Source organism: Patagioenas fasciata, chromosome 9 (genome assembly GCF_037038585.1).
Source record: "Patagioenas fasciata isolate bPatFas1 chromosome 9, bPatFas1.hap1, whole genome shotgun sequence".
NCBI classification, from domain to species: domain Eukaryota; kingdom Metazoa; phylum Chordata; class Aves; order Columbiformes; family Columbidae; genus Patagioenas; species Patagioenas fasciata.
The window spans coordinates 27,144,577-27,167,868 of record NC_092528.1 but is presented as its reverse complement, the minus strand read 5'-3'; the positions used below and the strand labels follow the sequence as shown (position 1 = coordinate 27,167,868).

General features: G+C 44.8%; 1 protein-coding gene and 1 non-coding gene across 4 annotated transcripts; both read left to right on the top strand.

The window, feature by feature from the left end:
- The first annotated feature begins 8,755 nt into the window (after nucleotides 1-8,755).
- Nucleotides 8,756-8,828, top strand: TRNAV-AAC (transfer RNA valine (anticodon AAC)). Its single transcript has one exon. It is a non-coding gene; the product is annotated as a tRNA-Val (tRNA).
- Nucleotides 8,829-9,455: 627 nt separating this feature from the next.
- On the top strand, nucleotides 9,456-22,223 carry MYNN (myoneurin). 3 transcript variants are annotated; one of them, XM_065844737.2, is made up of 8 exons: nucleotides 9,456-9,518; nucleotides 10,219-10,517; nucleotides 12,374-13,176; nucleotides 14,949-15,108; nucleotides 15,805-15,983; nucleotides 16,212-16,295; nucleotides 16,707-16,793; nucleotides 18,399-22,223. In XM_065844737.2, exons 2-8 carry the CDS (start codon nucleotides 10,252-10,254, stop codon nucleotides 18,665-18,667), a joined length of 1,848 nt encoding a protein of 615 aa, XP_065700809.1. In that variant the 5' UTR covers nucleotides 9,456-9,518; nucleotides 10,219-10,251; the 3' UTR covers nucleotides 18,668-22,223. The 3 variants fall into 3 exon arrangements, with proteins under 3 accessions (XP_065700809.1, XP_065700810.1, XP_065700811.1); XM_065844738.2 differs by lacking the exon at nucleotides 9,456-9,518 and adding an exon at nucleotides 9,586-9,610; XM_065844739.2 differs by lacking the exon at nucleotides 9,456-9,518 and adding an exon at nucleotides 9,728-9,971.
- The last annotated feature ends 1,069 nt before the right edge of the window (nucleotides 22,224-23,292 follow it).

Genomic DNA, 23,292 nt, shown 5'->3' with positions numbered 1-23,292 from the left:
ACTAATTGCAGCACTAAAATATTTTCTATGAAATAATCATAACTGCCAATATTCCATCATTAATGTACACAAGTCTGATTATCTTTTCAACAAAAACAGAGGAATGCTAGCCTTTAAATTCATTATCATTGCAAAACAGAATGCTATGATAAGCATGAGAATTTTGGTTTGCAGCTGTAAGATTCCCGAAAGTCTTGTGACTCAGTTATAACTTTGTTATGGATTATTACCTTCCTCACTCGCATAGCTCCCACGTTCACTTTTGGGAAACAAAGCATATATTCCACAAAAGCAAATAGTAGATATATATAAGTAAATGAGAAATGGGGAAGGCAGTTTATCCTACAACATATGGCTGTGTACTAAAAAGGCTAATATTTGCACCTCCGGTTTCAAATCCTACAATGCATCTTTTGAGGCAAAACTAAAAGCAAATACCTGCAAATGCTGATCTCTGACACTATTTTCAGTGGAGTCAAGGTGTCAAACTAATTTGTCAAGTTGAATCCTAAAGTTTATAGGCAGGAATTAATATTGTTTTATTTGTGTAAAGGTACATTTTAATTAGTTTCTCAACAAAACATAAACTGAAAATTACTACCATTTTGAGCAAACTTGAAAAGGAATAAAAATCTAGTGTTAACCAACACTCCTTAATCGCTTGAATTTACCTGGAATGTACACCGAAATAATGAATTTTTAAATTCCTTTTTACATAGGAATGAAATGCCATTATAGCACCTTCCTGTAAAGCTTAGATAGCATCTTTCAACATTTCTGCTTTGAAATGTATTCTATAAAAATGTAGTTAACCTGCAGTTTTCTGTTTAATGGCAGTTTAGCTGTACTTGAAAAAAAGAAGTAGTTTTTACAGATAGTTTCACTTCAATTCCTACCCAGGAACGTTCCTACTTGCACGTTAAACTCTCTAATGCACCGATTTCTACTCTCATGTTTTACACATGAACAGCTACTGCCATCTACTGCTGGGAAAAATATCAACAGCAGGAGCACATCCAACAGACCTTCCCATAGCACAGGTAGGATATAGAAACCAAAGACTGCTCCAGCCACAGGCTGCAACTTATCCTATTGAAATATTTGAAATACAAAATGCAACTAGACAAAGAGCAGCAGAAAAAGGTCTCTTCTGTTCCCAAACCCTTATCGTTTTTAGTTCTGGTATAAGTAGGAACTGTACAGGAATACAAATACTGACCACTGTTATCTTTGTATAGATCTGAGAGTTTGTTAACACTACCCCAATTACTGCGGGCAGAGTTGCATACAGAAAAAAAAAAAAAAAAAAAAAAAAAAAAAAAAAAAAAAAAGATTAACAAATAAAGTTTAACTTTAAGATACTATTAGACCCAAATTATAACCACATCTCTGCAAACTGAAAACCATAAATGCAGGAGGTAAAAGCCATCCCCCAGCTTCCTGTGCAAAGGCCACACAATACAGAACTCTCACTTGAAGATGGACCTGATCTGACCCATCAAACAGGTCAAAGCCACCCCACACAGGACCGAGACCCAGAGCTGTTCCACCGGGCTGTGGTGTCAGAGGTACAGCACTGCCTGGCCTTGGTTTTCTCAAACCTCTTTTGGATAAAACCATCTCCCCACTCAGGTGTGTTAAGCCGAATACAGAGAACTGGGCAAAGAAAGACACAGAAAGTTATTATACCATTAAACTACATTTAATCCGTAATTTTAGCATTTACAAAGATTTGATCATACGACTTCACTTTTCCATGAAGTCACTTGTTTAAAAATTATTTACATGTACGCTTCTTCTATTCTCTTTGCTGATAAATATCCTTAGATACGACATCTGACCTCGCTTTGAAAGCATCCCTTCTTGAGGCAATCTACAAACAGAATTAGGGTAGGGTTCTATTAATGTTTGCCAGACCTGTCAGAGGTTAAACAGCCTTTGAATTAAACCATTCTTTACTCTTTGATAATTATTATTTCTCCTTAAGACACTTTTGTTGTCTCATAAGCAAGGTCAACTTGAAATATTTCGTTCGACTCAGTATCGCAGTTCAACGCTAACTCTGCTTGCACTGTTCTTAAAAAGCACGCATGTGCTATCACCTCTGTGAACAACTTGTGGAAATATCTAGCAGAATTTTAGGTAAGTGAACAAACTCCGGCTTTTCTGTTGGTCATTTCAAGTACACAGCGAAGTGTACTTGAAGTTTAAACACAAAGTCATACCAACGTGTGAATCTATGCTCGTTTCCTTAAGTTTGTTCGGCTATGTGTACAAACCTCTTGAACTGATTTAAATCTTCCTTGTTTTGGTTTGTTGTTCACTGGCACATCATATAAAACCCAAACAATTGTGATTGATTTAAAATTAATGCAAGAAAGCTAAAACAAACTGGAAACAGCTTAACAAAACAAACATAAGATAAAATACTGCTGCTTTCAAATACAGCAGGTTTTTCAGAGTGGAAAAGCATCCTTGTTGAGCTCAGGAGGGGTAATGGTGTTGAGAGGTGACAGAAGGAAGAGGCCAGGGTAGAGCAGGAGTGGGACACAGCTCACCACGTGCTGCATGCTGCCAGAATAAACCACAGCTGAGACCTCATGCTTAGAAATGTGCACTTGAAAATGCAGTAACGGGGGAGGTACAATCACCCCCCAGAGTCCCCAAACAGGTCAGTTCTTGAAACACCCTCAGAAAAAGGCTGTTTGCATGAGCAGCCTAATATTACACCTCCTGCTATCCTGTCAATCCTATGGGATTTTCTCCACGTTGTGCCCATATTTTATTAGGTTCTCCACAGAAGGGGAATGATTTCCCACAGGGACAGAAAACTCTTGGGTGTTTAGAAATAGCGCATGGGAAAGATGACCACGCGAAAAGAAGGTAGCCCCATGGACATATTAGTAGGGTGCAACGAGGTCATTTAGTGCTGCCAGCGCAACTGGCAGTGCTTTATCACCTTTGCCCAAAGCACTTTCCGTGTACCCAGCCCGATAAGGCAAATGCCGTTTGGCTTTTCTCAAACAGTGAAAACACCCACCCTAAGCAGATGTGAGCAAGACATCCTTCAAAGTTCATCACCTAAACATTCATTAGAGAACCTCCTGATGACTTGGTGTTAATTTCTGGGCGTTTGGCATTCGATAACAAGTCACACAGGATGCACAATCCTAATTCCCAAACCATCTGAGAGTACAAACATCACAGAGTACAAACCTCAATGAAGTGATTTCATAATTTTATTGAGCACAAGTGCTCCTATTCTTCTAAGTCACCACCTCTCTCTGTATCACTCCACGTCATATTGAGGGTAAACTTTCTCAGTATACACACATTTCAAGCATAACATGAGATTCTTTCAAAAAACAGACTAATCTGAAGGTGTTTACAAGAGCACTTGTGATCTGCAGGGAAGAAAATCCACTTACTGCCAAGTGATTCAAGCCTGATGCGGAGATGGACCTGCTTCCCCGAGCTGCCAGCTGAGCTCAGCTCAGAGAAGAGCCATCAAATACAACATCTTTGACACACCGTGGTGGCTGCCACGTGCAAAATGGTTTAAAACTCTTCGAGGAGAAATCACTGGGAACTTCTGTTTTGATTCCTAAAAAGCCCCAGTAGCACCTTTTCTGGAATTCTTCACAGGGGTTGGAAAGGCAGCTGCGGGCTGTTTACAAATAGAGGCATTTGTTGCAGTCTCCACAAAACCTTATTGCAGTTTTCCTTCCTACTATAGGTAAATAGAAACAAAAGTAGCCCAAGTTCTCGGTTTCTAAACATTTCCTCTCCAACACATCGATCTGCAGAGCATCCACTTTCTCATGCGTACAGAAACTTGGCAGTTTAAGCTTATCGCCTCTTTCAAAAGTGACAGCAGAGGAAAAAAAATCACTGTAAATGCCACAAATCAGATATATTTAGGAAACAAGACTTTCCTCAGGGAAATGACACTGGTAAGACAAAGAGTTTCATTTGAAAAAAATAACGTACTAAGCACATGAAATATCTTGGCTTCGCATGTTTAGTTGTAATTCTGAAATGAAGTCTTTGATGCGAAGTGAAAGCTGTTGCTCAGAAACGAGATAAAACAATGGAAACACACAAGTTACTTTGAAACAAGAATGTTACCAGAGGCAGAGCCAACACCAGCTTTGACTAGATCAACTTTATTAAGCAACATTCAGATTCCACTACCAGAAAGGACCTTTACATCTTCAAGTGTGCAATGTCAGATTCTCCCATTTCCACTTATTCTGGCAACAGAAGGTTTCCTTCAAATTGAATTTAAAAAATTAAGCACCCAAGTTTACTCCCACCCTCTGTACAAAGATTAAAAAAGAAAAGAAGGCCACAAGATGGCACTGGTCAAACACCCGGGAAATTATTGATCAGTGGGTAAATAGAGCACTGGGTCATGCCCAAACCCAGTTTCTAGGGCCATGTCTGTTTCCTGCTGAGGTGAGACCTGCGGTGGGACAGTGGAGCAATGTGTGGCTTCCATCACACACCGCAAGCACGTGTGCCTGCATTCCTGGTAAATTTCTATAAGTGCTTGATACAGAACAACAGGAAAAGTTCGGCCTATGGTTAGACCTACCTTCAGTATTCAAGAAGAGAGTGGACAACACCCTCAGACACATGGTGTGACCTGCGGGGTTGTCCCATGCAAGGACAGGAGTTGGACTCCATGGTCCCTGTGGGACCCAGCTGAGGACTTGCAATGGTTCCAACAGCAGAGGTAACTGCACAGCGCGTTTCCACGATGGCGAGCGGCACAGGATGGGCTCCCTGCATGATTCCTTCAGGGAGCCGGTGCTGTGGCTTGGAATGCAACAGAAGGTTTTGCTGCATGGCAGATCAGAGCCTCGGCACGGAGAGGAATGGCTGGAGACAAGCCCCAACACTTTCCCCCTCACGTCCACACCTCAGCAAACTATTTGTCACCAGCTCGCTGTACTCGAGCCTTGCACATTTCTGCAGAAACTCAGCTCTGCACTTCTAAAAATCGAGTAAAACTCAAGATTTCTTAAAGCCGATGAGTAAAATTCAAGAGTTTTAAAAGCCGATGAGCAAAATTCAACTTTTGTGCTTTTCCATGGCCGCAGAGCTCTCCGGATGAGCGAGCCCAGCCGTCCTATGGCCCATCCTCTGGGAGGGAGGGGATGCGAAACATCTCCCGGGGAACTCACACTTGGGGTCCTCCGCTCGGCTCGGCTTTCCGCCGGGTCCCCCCTCAGTCCACGGCGCGGGGCCCGCCCGGCCCGCGATGCCCGCCCGCCCCACAGCGGGGGCTGGGGAGGGGGCGGCGGAGGGCGGTTAACGGCCCTAACGGTCGGGCGCGAGGGAGAAGGGGTCGCGCGGCGGGGCCCGGGAAGGGCGAACCCACGCGGAGCCGCCGCGCGCGTGTCGGAGCGGCGCCGGCCGCGCGCCCCACGGCTGAGGGAAGCGGCGGCGGTCGGTGCCGGGGGCGCCGCTCCCGTTTTGCTCTGCTGGGGCCCCCGAGTTCGCGGGGGCGCGCCCCTCCGCTCCCGGCCGCCGCCGAGGCTGACAGAGACGAGCTCTTCGCGGCGGCAGTGGCGGGAGCCGGCCGACCGCGGCCTCCGGGCGGTGCGGCGGCGGGAGCCTCCGCGGCGGGCCCCCGGCTATGGGGGGGGACTGGGACCCCAGGGCGGGCCGGGGTGAGGAGACCCCTCGCTGACGTTTTTTGATGGCGGAACCCCTTCCCCTCCACCCCCCTCCCGGGCTACTCCCCGCGTCCGCTGAAAGTCAGCGAGTAAAACAGCGGACGGGCGCGGGGAGCGCGGCGGCGGCCATTAGGGTTAGTGACACCAGGGCCTCCCCACCCGCCACGCGACGTGGGGGCGCCCCCGCGGGGCGTCTTAAACCCTCCGCGGCCACGCCCGCTGCGCCTCCATTGGTCGAGGGGGCACGTTCCTCCGGCTCCATTGGCTGCGGCGGGGAGAGGGGACGGGAGGGAGAGAGTGGCGGGAGTTTGGAACGCTCGGGCCATTCGTCCCCCCGCCGCACCACGTGCTCCCGGGCGCGCGCCTGGCCGCGCCCCCCCCTCCCCGCCCCTTCCCCGGGACCGGGCCGTGCGGTCTGGGCCTGGACCCAGAACCCGAAGTCAGGCCTGGGACTTAGGAGTGGAATCTGGGATTCAAGGCCGGGACCTGCGGCCTGAGGGCTGCGCTTAGGGTCAGGGCCCTCGCCCAGGCTTTGCCCGATGCGGTCGAGGACCCCTAGGTGAGGAGCCAGGCCCAGAAACTCCCCTCTTCTCCCAAACCGGGGCTGCCCCAGCCCCTGTGCTCCGTTGCAGGAGGGTATTTGTCTCCGCCATGATCTCTTTGTGCAGGGCGCGTTCTCCCCGGTGAGATACCCGCTCCCTGCAGCGCTCGCCTGGGCTCCTCCTGCTGCATCACGTTCCGCAGAACGGCTTCTGTGTCTTTGCTTTCTGACCCCAAGATTTCCACGGCAAATCAAAGTGTTTCAAGGCTGTGCGGACCTGCAGGTACAATGGAGTGTGAAGCAATAGTGTAGAGCGCTCGGTCTTTCTAACTTCAGTTGTACATAGACCACACAGCATTGTTCTGGTAAAGAACCTCTTTAAAAACACATTCTACACCTATTCACAAAGATATATTCTTGGACTAAGAAGGAAGTAACTGTGCCAGACGTGATTTTTATTGGACTTTCAAAAGGCACGCTGTGTACACAGACTTCCCCCTATACACAACCTTCCAGGTAGCTGTAATCTCGGGTTCTTTTCCATTAAGCGTTAAGTAACATCTGTTATCAAATCACATGTACATTACAAACGTTCGCCGTGCACCGTGTTAGGTTCAACCTCCCTACACTCCTTCACGATAATCCGCATTGTCTGGAAGGCACTCAGGGAAGCGAGGAGCCTTCTGTCCAAACCAAAAGCTTCCCGTCAGGGGTGACATTGACTTTCACCTTAACGCCACCTGGGACCACGCCAACTACCTCCTCCTTTAAGCATTCAGCTTCATTCCAGGGGAAGAGCTGAAGTCACCAGGAAGGACTGGAATAGAAGTAAATCTTTATGCCAACAGCACAGTGACGATTCGTGATACAACTGGAGCAGAGCTTGAAAATCTACCGTTCAGAGGGTGAAAGGGGGTTTCAAGACAACGAAACCTTTGATGTGTTGATATCTACAGGAGTCAGTGGTGCTGGACAAGTGCTCTTCCACTTTGGTCTCCACGGCAACACCAGCACCTCCCCTTGGTCAAGGTAGTCTGGGGATGACCCAGATAAAGAACATCAGGAAAAAGCACTTTGTGTACATTTAAATGGGGTGTGTTGTTTTGAAAAAACACTGCAAAGACCTTTGGCCCTTTCACAGGCCAAGCAATTTCGGCAGCTGTGAGATGGGTGTTATTAATATTGGGGCAGCAAGCAACTGGGCAGAGATGTGGCTGCGATGTCAACCTTTTCACATCAGGTGCTACAGTTGTGCACAATAGATCTTGTGATCCCAGCATGCCACTAAGAGCACAAATGCATTCCCACAGGTGTTTTTCCACATCGACATGACAGATGTTGCAAGCATGAAAAGAGCTGGTAAGGATGCTGTTTTTTCCCAAAAATGCTCTTTTGTGGCACCTCTTACACACACATCCCTGCAGCTATGAGAAACCTCTGTATGATGACAGCAGTGGTGTTAAGAAATCTTGCAGCTCCCACCGCCAAACTCAAGAGAATAGTGTTACTGCCCACTTCCAAATTCCTTCTGTTGCCCATTCCCTGTCACTGCTTTCTTCTGGAGCCTTTACTATTTCATTCTTGGCTTTTCTTTCTCCTCCCACGGGTTGGGATTTGGCTTGTGTTTCCCTTTGCAAAGGATGGCAAAGCTGAGTTCCTTTCTACAGCTCCTTCCAAGATCAGGCATTTCAGTGCCTGGAGCACAAGACAATCCAGGCGGATTAGTCATTTCCTCATTCCCCAAGCTCCAGCCGTAGCCAGAGGCCCGCAGAGGAGACGCTGCCCGATGTGACTGTAATGCAAAGCTGGCAGTGCCAAACAATTCTATTTCTCCTCCTTGGCTGGGGCTGTTTCAGTCTGATTTCTGACAAACATGCTGAAACTACCCCACTCTGTTCCTGTGGGAGCTGCAGTGCTTCATGTCCCTCCTTGGCAGCCCTGCCCCGTTTGTCCTGCTCATCCCACCTGCATTTGCTGGTGCCAGCAGGCAAAGACCCTTATCATACTCTGCTCCTCTCATTTCCTTGGGCTTTTTAGCTCCTTTTGTTGGTACCTTCCATGTCTGTGCTTCATTCCCAACACAGCAGTCCTTCCAGCAAGGGGTAGATTTGTAAGCAATAGTGATTCAGAATGACACATCAATGTGATATATTATCAAACGGTATGGCCTTTTATCTACAAATATATTGAAAATCAATTAGAATATTCCACGAAAGAGCAAGATCTTGAAGTTCCTCCTTCCTACCAACGCTGTTACTCATGGTGTGCGTGGAGAAGGGGCAGTGGGTGACGTCCCTGGAGCACCCCGCAGCTCAGGGGTCACTGAGGTGGCGAGGGGAGGCCCTTGGCAGCGGGGACTGCGGGGCGCCCCGGGGGTGTTCGGGAAGCTGCCAGGAGGATGATGCGGTTCCCTGCGTGAGCCCGGGGGTTGGAGCAGCGGTGCGAGGCTGGACGGAGATTTTGGGGGGGAGCAGAGGCAGCGGAGAGAGATCCAAATAGAGGGACCGCCGAAAAGCGGCTACCAAGCGGCGTTTCCGTAGTGTAGTGGTTATCACGTTCGCCTAACACGCGAAAGGTCCCCGGTTCGAAACCGGGCGGAAACACTGGCAGGGCTGCTCTTTTTCTCCGTGTAGGTCACTGCGTTCTTGAAAGCGAGCTGCCCCCTGCTGGGCTGCACGCTGCTAGTACCACATCTCCGAAATTCAAAAACACGTTTTCTAGATTGGCTTTAACTGCACGCACAGTGACGGCGAGGCCCCTGAGCGCTGCTGCGTTATGAGGTACATTAAGCCCATTTTTTTTACCGATCCAGGGCGCACGGAGAGGATCTGCAGGGCAGAAGCTGCGTTAGATCCCTCCCGCCCGCCTCTCGGGTACCGCAACCCGCCCAGCGCGTCCCGCCGGCTCCGCTCCTGCCGCGGGTCCCGCTCCGCTCCGCCGGGTGCGACTACATCTCCCGGCATGCACTGCTCCTCGCCGCGCTAACGCCGGGCCCTGCCGCGGCGCGCTGCATGATGGGAGTTGTAGTCCGCGTTTCCCCGACCCTCGCGGGAAGCCGTTCGCAGCGCAGCCCAGCCCTGCCCTGCCCTGCCCTGCCCGTTCCCCTCAGAGGGACGGGTCGTGGCCCCGTCACCGCTCCCGTTTCCCGTTGTGTCCTCCGGTGCCACCGCTGCCCCCCCAGCCGCCCTGATGGGCGCGACACCGGAAGTCACCTCCCGGAAGCGGCGCGCGCGGCGTCATCAGAACATGGCGGCCTGAGGCGAAAGCCGCTTCCCTGCCCGCTGCCTCCGCAGGTGCGTGAGGCGCCGCCGCCCTCTTCCTGCCGGCCCGGGGGCGGCCCCGCCGGCGCCGCAGCGGCTCTCGGGGCGGGCGGGCAGTGCCAGGGGTACGGACGGCGCCTGGTCAGCCGGACCTGGCCGCGGGGGACACGGGGGTGGCGCGGCCGGGCCCGGCCGAGGGCGGGCGCTGCGGGTCCGTCCCGTCCCGCGGCGAGTGGAGCCAGGGTGGCCGCGTCTGCTGTGACCCGGCGGCACCGCGGCTGCTCCCCTGGCACCGAGGCGGCTCTTCCCCCGGAGCCCTGATGGCCTCTCGGGATCCCCCGTCCGGGCTCTGCCCGTCCCCGACCCCCGCGGCAAGGAGCGCGACTGAGCCCCGGGAGCGGCTCGGTCGGAGCCTTGGGCGGCCCCTTTCTGCAACGGGCCCCTTGGAGCCCAGTTTTGACACGATGGCTCGTAAGATTAGGCGAGGTAATCCTCTCATCTGGGTGGGGGAGTGGACACGTCTCTGCCCTCGCCCCCTCGGTCAGTCTCTAAAATTAGCAGCTCCCCAAGTGAAGAAGGATCCACCCATCTCCCACAAAAGCACCACTGCGCCAACCGTCCTGCAGCACTTGAGCGCAGAATCTTCTCTAATCATTAACTTACTCTGTTAGGGCAGGAAACAAAGTTAAATCTTGTATGTAAATCGATTTTTTGTTTTGATTTGTTTTCCCAGATCAGGACGAAGAAGCTGCAGCTCGTTATCAAAATGCAGTGTTCCCATCACTGTGAGCACCTTTTGGAGAGACTGAACAAGCAGCGAGAAGCTGGCTTTCTGTGTGACTGCACTGTTGTTATTGGCGAATTTCAGTTCAAAGCACACAGAAATGTGCTTGCCTCCTTCAGCGAGTACTTTGGGGCGTTTTACAGAGACGCATCTGACAATAATGTTGTTTTGGATCAGACTCAAGTGAAAGCTGATGGATTCCAAAAACTCCTGGAATTTATTTATACGGGAAACTTAAATCTTGACAGGTAACATACGCTATTAAAGGGGGAAACAGAACAGGGAAGTAAACTTTGTGTTAAGGCAGCACTGGGTTTTTTGTTCTTTGTAATAAGTTCTGGAGGAACAAATAGTAGCAGGTATGATATGTATTAGACGTTGAAGATAATCTGGTTTTATGTTTTAAGACACCGCATGGTATGTGAGTGCCAAAACAAGGGTTTGTTGTCTTATATTTCACTGATTGATAGTTTCACTCTCTGAGCCTTTCTGTGTTAATTGGAAGGGATTAACAATCTTTCATTATCTCCAGGAGAGTGAAGGATATGTGTGTTCTTTCTAAAGTTGGATCGTAGAAGTCAATTTTTGCAGTGAACACACAGAAACGGTGTGTGCAGTAGAGACTGAAGTCTGAGGAACGGATGAGGATAGGCACGATTTTAAAAGATTCCATTTGTTAGAATTTGCATAGCTGTTACTTAAACTCACATATCGCAGTGCCCAAAATGTCTCACAGAAAAAGTGTTTGCCCCTTTACTGTGTGGATTTTGTGCGCATTGTGTGTTTTCGTGTACAGGGAGAATTCTTCTCTCTTAGGGAGAAAGAGAGATTATCGCATGGGAGCTGTGACACTTAGAACTATGTATACTGGGATTTTAACTCTTTTCTCAATGTCTGCTGTCAAATGCATTTCAAAAAGCCTTGTTGCTATTGATGCCTGAAAACTCATCCCTGATAATTTAAGTACACAGATGTAGAGTGTTTGGTTTTTAAATTAGCTACAAGTATTAATAGATGAGTGTGCAGAGCCGTGTGGTGAAGCTAACAATTGGAGCGTTGCAAATTACGCAGAGCAGAAGTGTGCAGCGTTCTTGACGTCTGTCTGGGACCACAGCAGGAGAGTTTCTGGATTTGTTCTGAGCAGCTGAGATCTCTGAAGGAAGAGGGAGGTGAAAGTACAAGTCTCACCCAGGGGGAGGTGACACCCGCAGCTCTGCCCACATGCAGTCCTGTGTCCCTTGAGGTGACTGCTGCAAATGCGGTTGTCCTCTGTGGTGGGTACATGGGGGACACCAGGAGGGTGCACTTTGAACTCAGCGCTGGTCCAACACAGGACACTGAAACAGCTGTGTTCATGTACAGAGCGTAGTTGTGGCTACTTACTGTTCAGTTACATTTCCTGTGTAATAGATTGATAGAATGATGTTATTTACCATTAATCTCTCTTCAGAGTGCTGTAGCTTCATTGGTGGTACAAGTTGCCACCTTTTCAAAGTTATTTTATTCTAAACCATCAAGGCCTGTGTTGCAGGAACTGAAAATAGTGCATAGCAGTTGAAATGAGGACTTGCTTGGTGTTAATGTTGTCTGTGCACAGCTGATACAGAATTAAGACTGTTTGCAAATCGTTTTATAAAACAGGATTAATACCTGCCTCACAGAAGTGCTGAGGTGAATGCGCTGCTTGCAAATTGCTTAAGGCTTTTGGCAGAAGGATTATAGAGTGATAATTTTTGCATTTTATTCTCCAGTGTTTTATCTTTTTAGCTGTGATTTCTGAGCTTTTTGGACCAACAACCCCATGTCTAGCCTCCCCACCTTACAATTGGGCTTTAAACTTAAAATTCTACAAAAGGCACAGAACCTAAAATAAAACTCTCAGTTCTATGGCTCTGCAGATGCCACTGGCTGTGGTTCTGGAGTAATCGTGATACTGCGGTCTTACAGCTCTACAGCACTAAGAGATTAGATCTTCCTGTATATGTTCTTGAAGTTACATTTTCTGACAGTGTAACTTTTCTTTAGCTGTATTTGATACAGTTGGTACAGAACAAACCTTCGTTATGTCCAGAATATTGTCACCCAAGTCTCTTTTTTCTTGCAGCTGGAATGTTAAAGAAATTCACCAGGCAGCCGACTATCTCAAAGTAGAAGAAGTGGTCACTAAATGCAAAATCAAGATGGAAGACTTTGCTTTTATAGCTAATCCCTCTTCTACAGAGACATCCAGTATCACTGGCAATGTTGAAGTGAATCAGCAGACTTGCCTGCTGACTCTCCGAGATTACAATAATCGGGAGAAAGCAGATGCTGCTTCTGCAGAGTTGGTTGAACCGCAGGCAAAGAAAACAGCTTTAGAAAAGAAATCTCCTCAAACCAAAAAGCGAAAGAAGAACTTCAGCTCCCCCAAAAGCATACAGAATAAATCCGGACAATATCAGAACGACGTGACCGAGAACGCATCTGTGGAAATGTTTTTAGATACGAATAAGCTGGCCACACAGATCACGGAACAGGCTGCCCAGGGCAGTGATAACTCCGAACTACAGCTGGCAGCTGTGGTGGAAAGCGAAACATTGGCAGCTCAGGATCTCTTAGTTCAGACTATTGCAGCAAAACAGAAACGGGGAAAGCCCCAGCAAAGCTGTGCGCTGAAGGAGCACTGTCTGTCCAACATAGCCAGCGAAAAGAACACTTACCAGCTGGAGACTTCAAGCGAAGAGCTTGACCAGAAGTTCTCCAAAGCTAAGCCGGTGTGCAACACCTGTGGAAAAGTCTTTTCAGAAGCCAGCAGCCTCCGTCGACACATGAGAATACACAAAGGAGTGAAGCCATATGTGTGCCAGCTTTGTGGGAAGGCATTTACCCAGTGCAACCAGCTGAAAACACATGTAAGAACTCACACAGGTAAGCCGCTGGCCTCGTCTCCGGGACTGCAGAGACCTGTGAGCGCAGGACTGAAAAGGTCTTTGCATTCTGACTTCCTCTAGAAATGTTAGCTGCTGCTGGTATGCATACAGGGATAGTACCTGTATCCTGGTAGCATTACCTTGTTTCAGCATTTTTCAGTACAAAATCATAGTTTCTACTTTAAATAGCTGTAGTGGACCTTATTAGTCTGAGCATCTTTGTTTCTGGAAAGACTCAGAAGAGCTGGCTACCCTTTAACTCTGTAGAGTGATGGAATGCCAAAAACTATCACCAGCAGAGTGTGAAAAACTCACTGTACTTGATACCAGAATTTCTGTTGCTTTTTTAAAAAACTTCTAACATAAGTTTGAAAACAAAAGTGGGAAAAAATGCAGTCTTTTGATGAGTAGGTAATTTCTCCCATAGGTCTTCAAAAAAGGTAAGGGAGGTAGCTGAATTACTACAGCATTTGGGATTTTATTCTGTAAAATGTGCAGCTGAAATGTGCAATGGTGTTATGATCTCTGCATTCAATAGCATAATGAGAAGTTTGTCTTGTATCAAGAGCTATTGGACAAAGCATCAAAGAAGAATCAGTTATGAACTGTGAAAAAGTTTATGAGCAGCAGGTTGCTGGAGCCCAGGAAGAGATACAGCCGGAGCGCTGTGCTTGCTCATCTTTTCCTGTGTTCTCTCTGGAGATGGAAGACTTGATACTGGGTTGTTTGGTTCTTCAGGCTGGTCTGATGCAGCTGTTCTGCTGCTGCTGCTTTTGCTGCTGGACTTAGCCCAGCGAGCAGCAGAGGGACCTGGTTTATGTAGTTTTCTTCCTTGTGTGACTGGCATTCAGGATTCTGAAGTAACAGTGAAAACAGATTAAAAATTGTTTATTTCTGCACCTTTTCCCCTTTGGAAAACTCTGAGCAGAGGCCAGCAGTGGAGCTCTTTCCAGGGCGCTGTGAAGATTGAAAGGGGTGAAGTAGGAGGTGCTGAGGTGCAGCTGCAGGAGAAGGATTTGCTTTTTCACTAACCAAGGGAGAGGATTTCAAATATTGTCAGCCACTGACTAACCAAAGATTCACGTGCAAGATGGAGCTTGTGAGGAGCATTCAGGGACGGTTTGCTGCACTTTAAACTGTTGAGGGTGTTGCACTGGGAATTTTTGCGTGGGTAGGTAGGGAATTTCACGGTGCTGGTTGCTACATGTCAAATACTTTTATTTTGGTGTTTTATGTGCACAGTATACTGAAGAATTGTTGAGTTGCTGTCATCTAAGACTGCAGAGTTGCACAGTGAGAGTGTTTTGATCACTAAGAAAACATGAATAGTCAGAGAAGTACCTGTAGCATCCACAGCAGGTGCTAACGAGAAATATGGAGGCACTAGACTGTACATTGCAGAGCTGTTGCTGTTTGACAGGCAAGAACAAGCAGATGATTTACTGGTTCTTCATCTTGAATATTCAAAATCGTGAACAGACATAACCAGCAAAAAGTCTGAAAATGTAGTAGTAGCATTCATCGTGTAGGGAAAATGGCATAATTAGAAATACTAATTATTACCTTTTTCCTCTAAAAAGCAATGTGTTCAAAAATGGTCTGTTATCCGCTATACTCCTGGCATGTTCCACTTTGGTGGACTGATGATGGGATGTTCCAAGATGTTCTTTGTAAAAAGTGTTACAACAGACACTTGAGTTTTGCTCAGGTAATGGATTGGAAAGTGTTCTTAGCAAATGCAGAGGGTACAAGGGGTTTGTTTTTCCGTAGGGGAGAAGCCGTACAAATGTGAACTCTGTGACAAAGGCTTTGCCCAGAAGTGCCAGTTAGTGTTCCACAGTCGGATGCATCACGGCGAAGAGAAACCGTACAAATGCGATGTCTGCAACCTGCAGTTTGCAACTTCGAGCAATCTGAAGATTCATGCCAGGTAGGCAAAAGCGAGAACCTGCAAATACTTATCTATGTGTTTATTTAAACAGAATAATTTACTCAAGTGAGAGCACAAATGAAGTGCTCACATAATTTGGTCATGTCTACTCCTTTTCTCTCAGGTCTTCTCTCACATTGGATAACAGAATAATTACAGCTACATACTTGTTTATTAGGGAAGCGGCTTGTGATTTATGAATGTCACGGCATACGTACTGGTATCCTTATGGCAATGATGCGGGAGTGGTTTTTTGGTTTATTTTGGTTTGGTTCAGACTGTTTGTAGCATCAAGGAGGAGGGAGTTCCTTCATGGGAAGTGAAACAGAACGGTTCTTGCTCTTCACTGTCCTTTTGCAGGAGCGGGAATTACGTTCCCTTGTTGGGAATCATCGCTTTATCTTTCAGTACACCGTAATGCAAAACTTGCTGAGTTCTCATGGTCCATTAACATGTGCAGGGCCTGTAGTTCAGTTCAGCTACCACTGAAATCACGAGCGCGCTGATTCCCAGAGTTAACAGATGGTGATTTTTCGCTCCACGAGAAACTGCTATCTCAAAACCAAAGTCACAGTTTTTTCAGATTTTAGTTCACAGAACATTAGCGCAAGGAACTTTGGGAATAAAATACTAATTGAGGGAAGCTGTTGCTTTCCTTTCTGCCTGGAGATCACTGGTGTCTGTGTTGTTTGGCAGGAAGCACAGCGGCGAGAAGCCCTACGTGTGCGATCGCTGCGGGCAGCGCTTTGCTCAGGCCAGCACGCTCACCTACCACGTGCGTCGCCACACGGGAGAGAAACCTTACGTGTGTGACAGTTGTGGAAAAGCCTTTGCTGTCTCGAGTTCTCTCATCACCCATTCCCGAAAACACACAGGTGAGCAGAGATGGAGCACCGAGGTAGCGGGACAGGCCTGGCTGCCTGTGGAGGGGCTGGAGACAGGAAGTGACCCCAAAATCTTGGTTGGGAGTTACTCTGGAGTTGTCATCCAACTCCTGTCTCCTGTTCTTCCCTTTGGACGTTACCTCTGTTTCATTTTGGTCAGTTCTTTATGTATATTCTGGTTTATGCATTGAAATAACAAACTCCTTGTGTTTCCTTTAGGAGAGAAGCCATATATCTGTGGCATTTGTGAAAAGAGTTTTATTTCCTCCGGAGAGCTCAATAAACATTTTCGGTCCCATACAGGTCAGTCTCCAGACAGGCTGCTTCCTGCACTATAAATAATATTCTACCCTTACCCTTTTACCTTTAAAATATTCCATATTGCGCTGTAGCAGAATTTCTTAATTTATGTATCTCTCTGTTTACAGAATTTAAAGAAAATATTTAAATATTCACTTAATTGCCTTTTTTAGACTAATACCTGTGTAACAGCATAGGTGTTTATGTATAATCATGGCTTTTCTTCTAACATTTGGGTTCTTACGCTTAGTTTTAATCTGTTCTGGAAACAATTTTATTCTGAATACAGACACGCAGACAAAATAACAGTTACAAAGCTGCATTTTAAAATATGACATTGAAATCTATTATCCTGCATCTCTGTGTTTTCTTTCAATTTCAAGGTTGTTCTAACGGCCAAACTGTTTTTCTCAGGTGAAAGACCATTTATCTGTGAAATGTGTGGAAATTCTTACACAGATATAAAAAACCTCAAGAAGCACAAAACAAAAGTTCACACAGGTGAGTTCCTTATGCAAAGAAAGGTTGTGAAACTACATCAATTATTTTGCTTTCCTCCATGCTGAATAGGTATTTTTTTTGATAGTAGCTCTCTTTAGACCCAAAAGCATCCGCTTTAGAGGTACCCAAACCTTTTAAAGCATAAAGTACATACTTTAAAGTAGATTCAAGACAAATTTCCAAGCATTTGCATTGCCAAAGCAAACACATGTGAACCAAAATAGAAGTGAATTGCTGCTGACAAGAATTTCTCTATGTAAATACTTACTTGTCCCAGTAACTTGGGAGAGCTTCCCACATGAAGGCATAGTCTGAATTGTAGGAAGTTTTTTGCCTCTTCTGAATATGTTTTAGGAGTATGTCTTCACAACAGTAGTGACTGAGGTGAACAAGGCACGCTGGTTACAAGGGTTACTTTACATCTTGAAGGCACAAATATTTTCAGTGCAACAGTGAAATATTTTTTCTATGTATGCAGTCAACGTCAATCCAAGTTAAAGCAGGATCGGCAAACACACATCATCAGACAGCTGGGAGAATGTTCCCAACTGCCAATACTGCTCTAAAAAGACTTCTTTGAATACATTCAAGTCCTATTCTAGATACCAGATTTTGATTAGGAAGAAATTTGATATATATTACTTACCTGTGGTACAAAGCACAGAGGTGTTCAGATCTCCAGCCTCTTTCAACACTGGCTCCAGATGCCTCGTTATCTGTCCTTCCTTCAGTCTGTTACAAATAATTTCCTTGCATCTGTCATACAGAAGGAATAATAGGTGTCTGTGTACGTCTGGATCTGGACAGATGGAGCAGGTGAGGGAGAGGATGAGAAAACAAGTAGCACGCAGAGGCAGCTTTGAATGTGAAAAGCTTGAGCAGCCCCGTTTAGGAAGGTCCCTGTGGAGCGAGGGTGAGGTGAGAGCAGCAGCGAGTGGGTCAGCCCTCATGGACACACGGACAGACAGACAGCAGGCAGGAGCGCCGCACCGCGGAAATAACAGGCTGCAGAGCACAGTTCCGTAGAAGAACCCAGGTGGCTTAGTCAGAAAGGCATCCAAGAGCAGTGGTGGGCTGCATTCACACAGGAAGGCAATGAGGAATCTGTTAGCAGTGATTTTAATTAAGACTGGATAAAAACTGTAATGGTTCTGAGTAGGATGGAGTTAACAGATGTTTTCTTCAAAATCAGTTTATGGATGAATGATATACTGTATATTGCTGTCAGTTAAAAGAAATAATGTTTAGGTGTGGCTGTGGTTCTTTGTTTTTCTGGGACAGAAAATCTTAAGGAAACCTTCATAATTAAACCTGATCTCCAAATCTTTGTTCACTATGATGTTAAGGATTTGTTCTCTGTACAGTGCCAAATAGACATCAAGTAGGAATGTGTGATCCATGTAGTTGTCATGCTACAAGCAGCAGAGGATGCAATTCTCGGTGCTTACGTTGTATTTACTGCTGGTTTGGGCTTCGCAGCAGATGGAAGCCACTGACAGCCGAGCTGCCCGGCCAGTGTTTGACACTCCAAGTGTATGACAGCCATTTCAAAGGGAATTTGCAGAATTTTTGCAGGAGCTTTTGAACTTTTTTCTTTTCCCCCAGGATCTGAAACTCCCCCTGATTGTAACGCGCTTGATAATTCTTTCAATGAACAAGAATCCATTCAGAGTCAGAAAAGTCCTTTATCGGAGTCCATAGACGTGAAACCCTCAGAGATGTCTTTGGCACTTCCCCTTCCCATTGGGACTGAAGACCATCAGATGCTGCTGCCCATGACGGGCAGTCAGTCTCCTTCATCAGAAACGTTACTAAGATCTGCTGTGACTGGATATTCTGAACCTCAGTTTATTTTCTTGCAGCAGTTATACTGACAGTGCAGTACGGAGCCATTGAGGTAATTTGGTCGTGAACTTGGGTACTTTGGTAAGATGAACATAAGCAAGCCAGCAGTCACACTTTTTGAATTGGACCTGGTCTTTTTTTCTTTTGTAAGGCATTTCCATTGTGCAGTGCTGTCTTTCTGGTTTGGTTGAATTGTGCTCATACACAATCAAATTTCTGTTTGCAATTAACACTGATTTCTGGGAGACGATTCCTTTCCAGCAACACCTGCCTTAAGAATTCTCTGTTCAATATCTTAAAGTATTTTGGAGATCTCCTCCCATGTTCCTGCTGATCCGATGCATCACAGTGTCATTTGAGAGCAGATGTTTAAAGCCATATTTGATAGTTTATTAACCCAGAGGTGTAAGGGAAAAATAATCATTTGAATGTATTAACACTAACAAGCTTGTACTCCTGCATTCCAAGGCGATGTAACGGTACTTGACAGAAGGTAGGCCTGTGCTCTGGTGAGGTGCTTGCAAAGAATTCCTGCTGTGTGCCAGCAGTAGCCATCTTCAGTTGAAGTCTGACCAGAGGGAGAGAAAGTTTTGGGTATATTTTCCTGATAAGGCAAGTAAAGGAGTGGTTAATTATTTTTTTCTGTAGTGTGGTAAGTCAGAGGGTTCTAGTGGTATAGATGCTACTGGGTATTCTTTCCAACAGGTCACTTTTTTCCTCCTCTTCTTTAATTGAAGTGAATCCAGCATTGTTTTATCTTGTCCTGGATTTATTTTTCACATCCCTAAAATTTTTTGGCACAAACAGTAGCATTTGCTCAAGAGAGCTGGAATGTGGATAAGTGTAGATGAGACTGAAAGATGCATTGACTTAATGTAACACATGACTTATAGCTTCATAATCCTTTTTTGTTTTTAATAGTAGTGCTTCTAGTGTTCCACAGTAGGTACAGAAGAGGAAATAAATCCTGCCCTTCACTGTGAAAATAATAAAGTGAATGCTACGTGAAGAACATTAAAGAAGAATAAACATCAGATTGATATTGTTCAAGGCAAGGGGTGGTTAGAGTAGGACTGATTGTTTTAACTGACGTATTTATGTATTGCTTTCTGTTTCATGTCACTTGTCCCCAGTAACTGCACAAAAGTAGTATCTAGCAAGACTCATGGAAAGGTGTGTTTTATTACTGATAAATGTACATTTTCAAGAGCAACATTTTTAGTGTCTTGGTGGGGTCATCACTTTAAGACTTGTTAACAATAGGAGTACTTTTATACTCTGTTTTGCCAGTTTGTGCCATTAACATAATGTAAGCATTATTTAAGTAATTGTCAAATAGTAAGGAAACATAATAATGTACCAACAATACATTTAAAGATATTATTTGTTGGTTATTTACTTGGTGCTAGCATTTTATTTCCACTGATGCCTTGTGTCCAGACACTGATGAATAGAAAAGCATAGGACATACCTCTTAACCAATTCTGTTCTACATGGAGTAATAATTAATTTGCACCTTAATTAAACAGACTTGTGACAGATTTCTTGGAGGATTTCATTTAAACATTCTGCAAATGGTCTCGTGACTCCTCAGCATGACTCTAGATTTTTTTAAAATTTTTTTCCCTCCCGTTTTTCTACATGTTTGTAGTTGTAATAGACCTTTAACTGCTTTGTGTTCATCATCTTAAGATGCGACATGTTTAAAACTCTGCTGCTTGATCGTATTCTCTGCTTTAATACATGGTCAATTTGCTGATAAAGTCTACTGTGGGCAGCAAGGACTACAACCATACTCACCAGGAGCATTCTTAATGTAGGCGCTTCTAACTGTCCACTAAAGCTAAATACTGCCATACCTGCCTGCCCTGTATTTTCTTTGCTATATCTGCACTACAACATTTATGACCAGCTCATTTCCTTTGGAATGCTGGCAAAGGACAACGGATTAAGTTCTCTGATTTTTTCTTTCCTGTTTGGCATTTTCCCCTTCCCCTGCCTTTTATTTTGTAGCTCTGTTACTGATGTAGCACCTGAAGGATTCCTTAGTCTTGCCATTTATGACTGAAGAACAATAAAGATGAAAATCTTGACAAGTGAACTTTACACACTTGTCTTAAGGTTCCTCTTTACTTTCTCTCTCTGAAAATAGAGCAGAAGTCTTGGGATAGACATAGGCTTTAGTCATGAATCCTGACAATAAACAATACCATACGATTAATAAATTTCATATTTAAACAGCTTTGGAAGATAACAAAAGCATAGTATTAGTTTATCTGAGGAAAAGTATCTGAAGATTAACAGATCCAGGATAAATAACAACAAGAGAGAACTAGCTCTGGAAAAATAGTTTTTAAAACCCCACATTCCTGCATAGAAAATGCATTCCATAACTGTGTGTGTTTGGGCTGGTTTTATATTTCTAAAATTATAGCTTATTACTGTATTCTTAGATTTCAGACTTTTTTAAAAAATACAGTGCTTAGATTTATACAGGATTTGTTTAGATACTTATACCAGTAGCACTTGCTTTATTAGTCATTTAGTTTTCTTTATAGACAAGAAGATAATTATTTTTTACAAGACAACAATTTTAACCTTTCTTAATAGAATACACAGGCTTGTAGTTTTGTCTTGGAGCAATAATTTAGTTACCTGCACTCTTGAGTCTCCATCTGAGAGTTTTGATTCTTATCCTCACCTTTTGTGAAGATATCTCACCTGCTGAGGTATGATCTCTATGAACTGTATTCATTTCTTAGAATATAGATTTTAAATATATATATATGTATATAACTATTTGTAGGTGTGTTGAGGCCAGGTGCTGCAGGACCTGAAGACACAGGTCCTTATTGTACCTTTTGCCAATAGTTGCATGGAAATCAGCTGCACATCTAATTCCTGGGCTTACAGATTCCGAGTTCATTTTGGAGGTACAAGGTTTGTAACAGTATTGGTAACTGTCTGTAAGGGAATAATATGGGAAAGCATGGAATTTTTTACGCAGACATCTCCTTCTTGAGCCCTACCCACAAAATGAAAGAGGGAATTGTAATAATTCCATTAACAGTAATTTAGAGAAAATTATATGATTTGTCACACTTGTTTCAGTCAGTTTTGCATTGATGTTGGTGCCAGTTTTGCCTGAATAGGTTATCTGCATCTAGAAATTTCTGAATTGGCTGTTCAGAAATCTTACGTGAGAATAACTCCTTGTATGACACTTATTTCCAAATATGTGCCTAAATGTGGGCACAAACCAAGCATGACAACTTTTCTGAAATCATGCGTTTCAAAAAAAACTTTCAAGGATGGACAAGTCCCATGTTAAGGATTTCAGGGCTGCAATCATGGAGAGGCTGTTGATAAGCCTTGCAGAATTAAGTTCAGTTAAGGATGAGTAACTGATTTTTTGGTTAAATTATTTTTAAAGTATCTTTCATGTATATATATTTTTTCCTCTGTTATTTGTATATAGCTCAACTCTCAATTTTATAATCCCCTGGGAAGGGAGGGGGTTGTACATATTTAGCCTGAAGTGTTTTCTGTTAGACTTTAATAAACTTGTTTTGTAATTTTCCCTCACCTGGTGTCTCCTGTTTATAACTGCAAGGGGTAGCAACAGAAGGAGGGAAGCAGCTTCACAGAAGGAGGGAAGCAGCTTCACATAAGCACGGTCAGAGCGCCCTGTCACCCACGGGAGCCCTTTGTGCAGCTACTAACAGAGCAAGGATTATGATATTTTCTTCTCAGCAGCAAACAAACCTGACTTTTCTGTTCAAACTAAATTAAACACAGACTTTATTCTACTTTATTTGAGGTGTTTGAGGAGGGAAGTTGGTTGTTTTGGGTTTTTTTTTTTTGTTTGTTTGGTTTGGTTTTTACTCTGCTATTTATTCTTTACACTAATTTTTAACAGGCAGGTTTAGAGTTGCAGAAGATCACATTAGTGAAAGCGTTGAGCAAACCTCTGCTGTCCTATTTGATGACTTTCTGTTTAGGAGCATAGTTCAAGTCACTTCTACAAGTACAAGCAGAGTGGGTGGAAAAAGGAAATGATTTAATGATTCCCAGGTTTTTAAGAAGCCTGTATCCAAACCATTAAATGATTTTTAACTACCATTATATACATATGTCATCTTATTCATGTATAGGAGTTGCTTCATGGCTAGAATGACAAATATTTTTAAACAGTTTACAAGAGACAGGAGAAAATAATGAAACCAAGCTTGGTGTGTTTCATTTGTAGTATAAGAAACAAGTACATCCTGCAAGTTCATCAAAATTGCATTTATATAAAGTGAGCAAACCGAGGTTACTGGTAAAGTTCCAGTGTTATGGTTGTGAAACACTTAAGTTCATTTAACTTGGTTTAAAAAAAAAAAAGAACAACAAAAGCATGCCATTACTAAGTCAAAGGAGAGAGTATATAAAGAAGAGTAGCAACAAATGGGTTTACCCAAACCTCTCAGCTTTACCAAGAACCATTTTTTACAGCATATCTGATATACTGTCAGGCAAAGCTGGTGCCCAGCAGCACTCCCGGTTGTCAGTTTTTGTCGGTTTGATCTGCCTGGCTGCACTCCAGCCTGCAGAGATGCAGTAACATTCACTACCAGTGGGTTCTCCCAGCTTACATGGACACGGGCCTGCA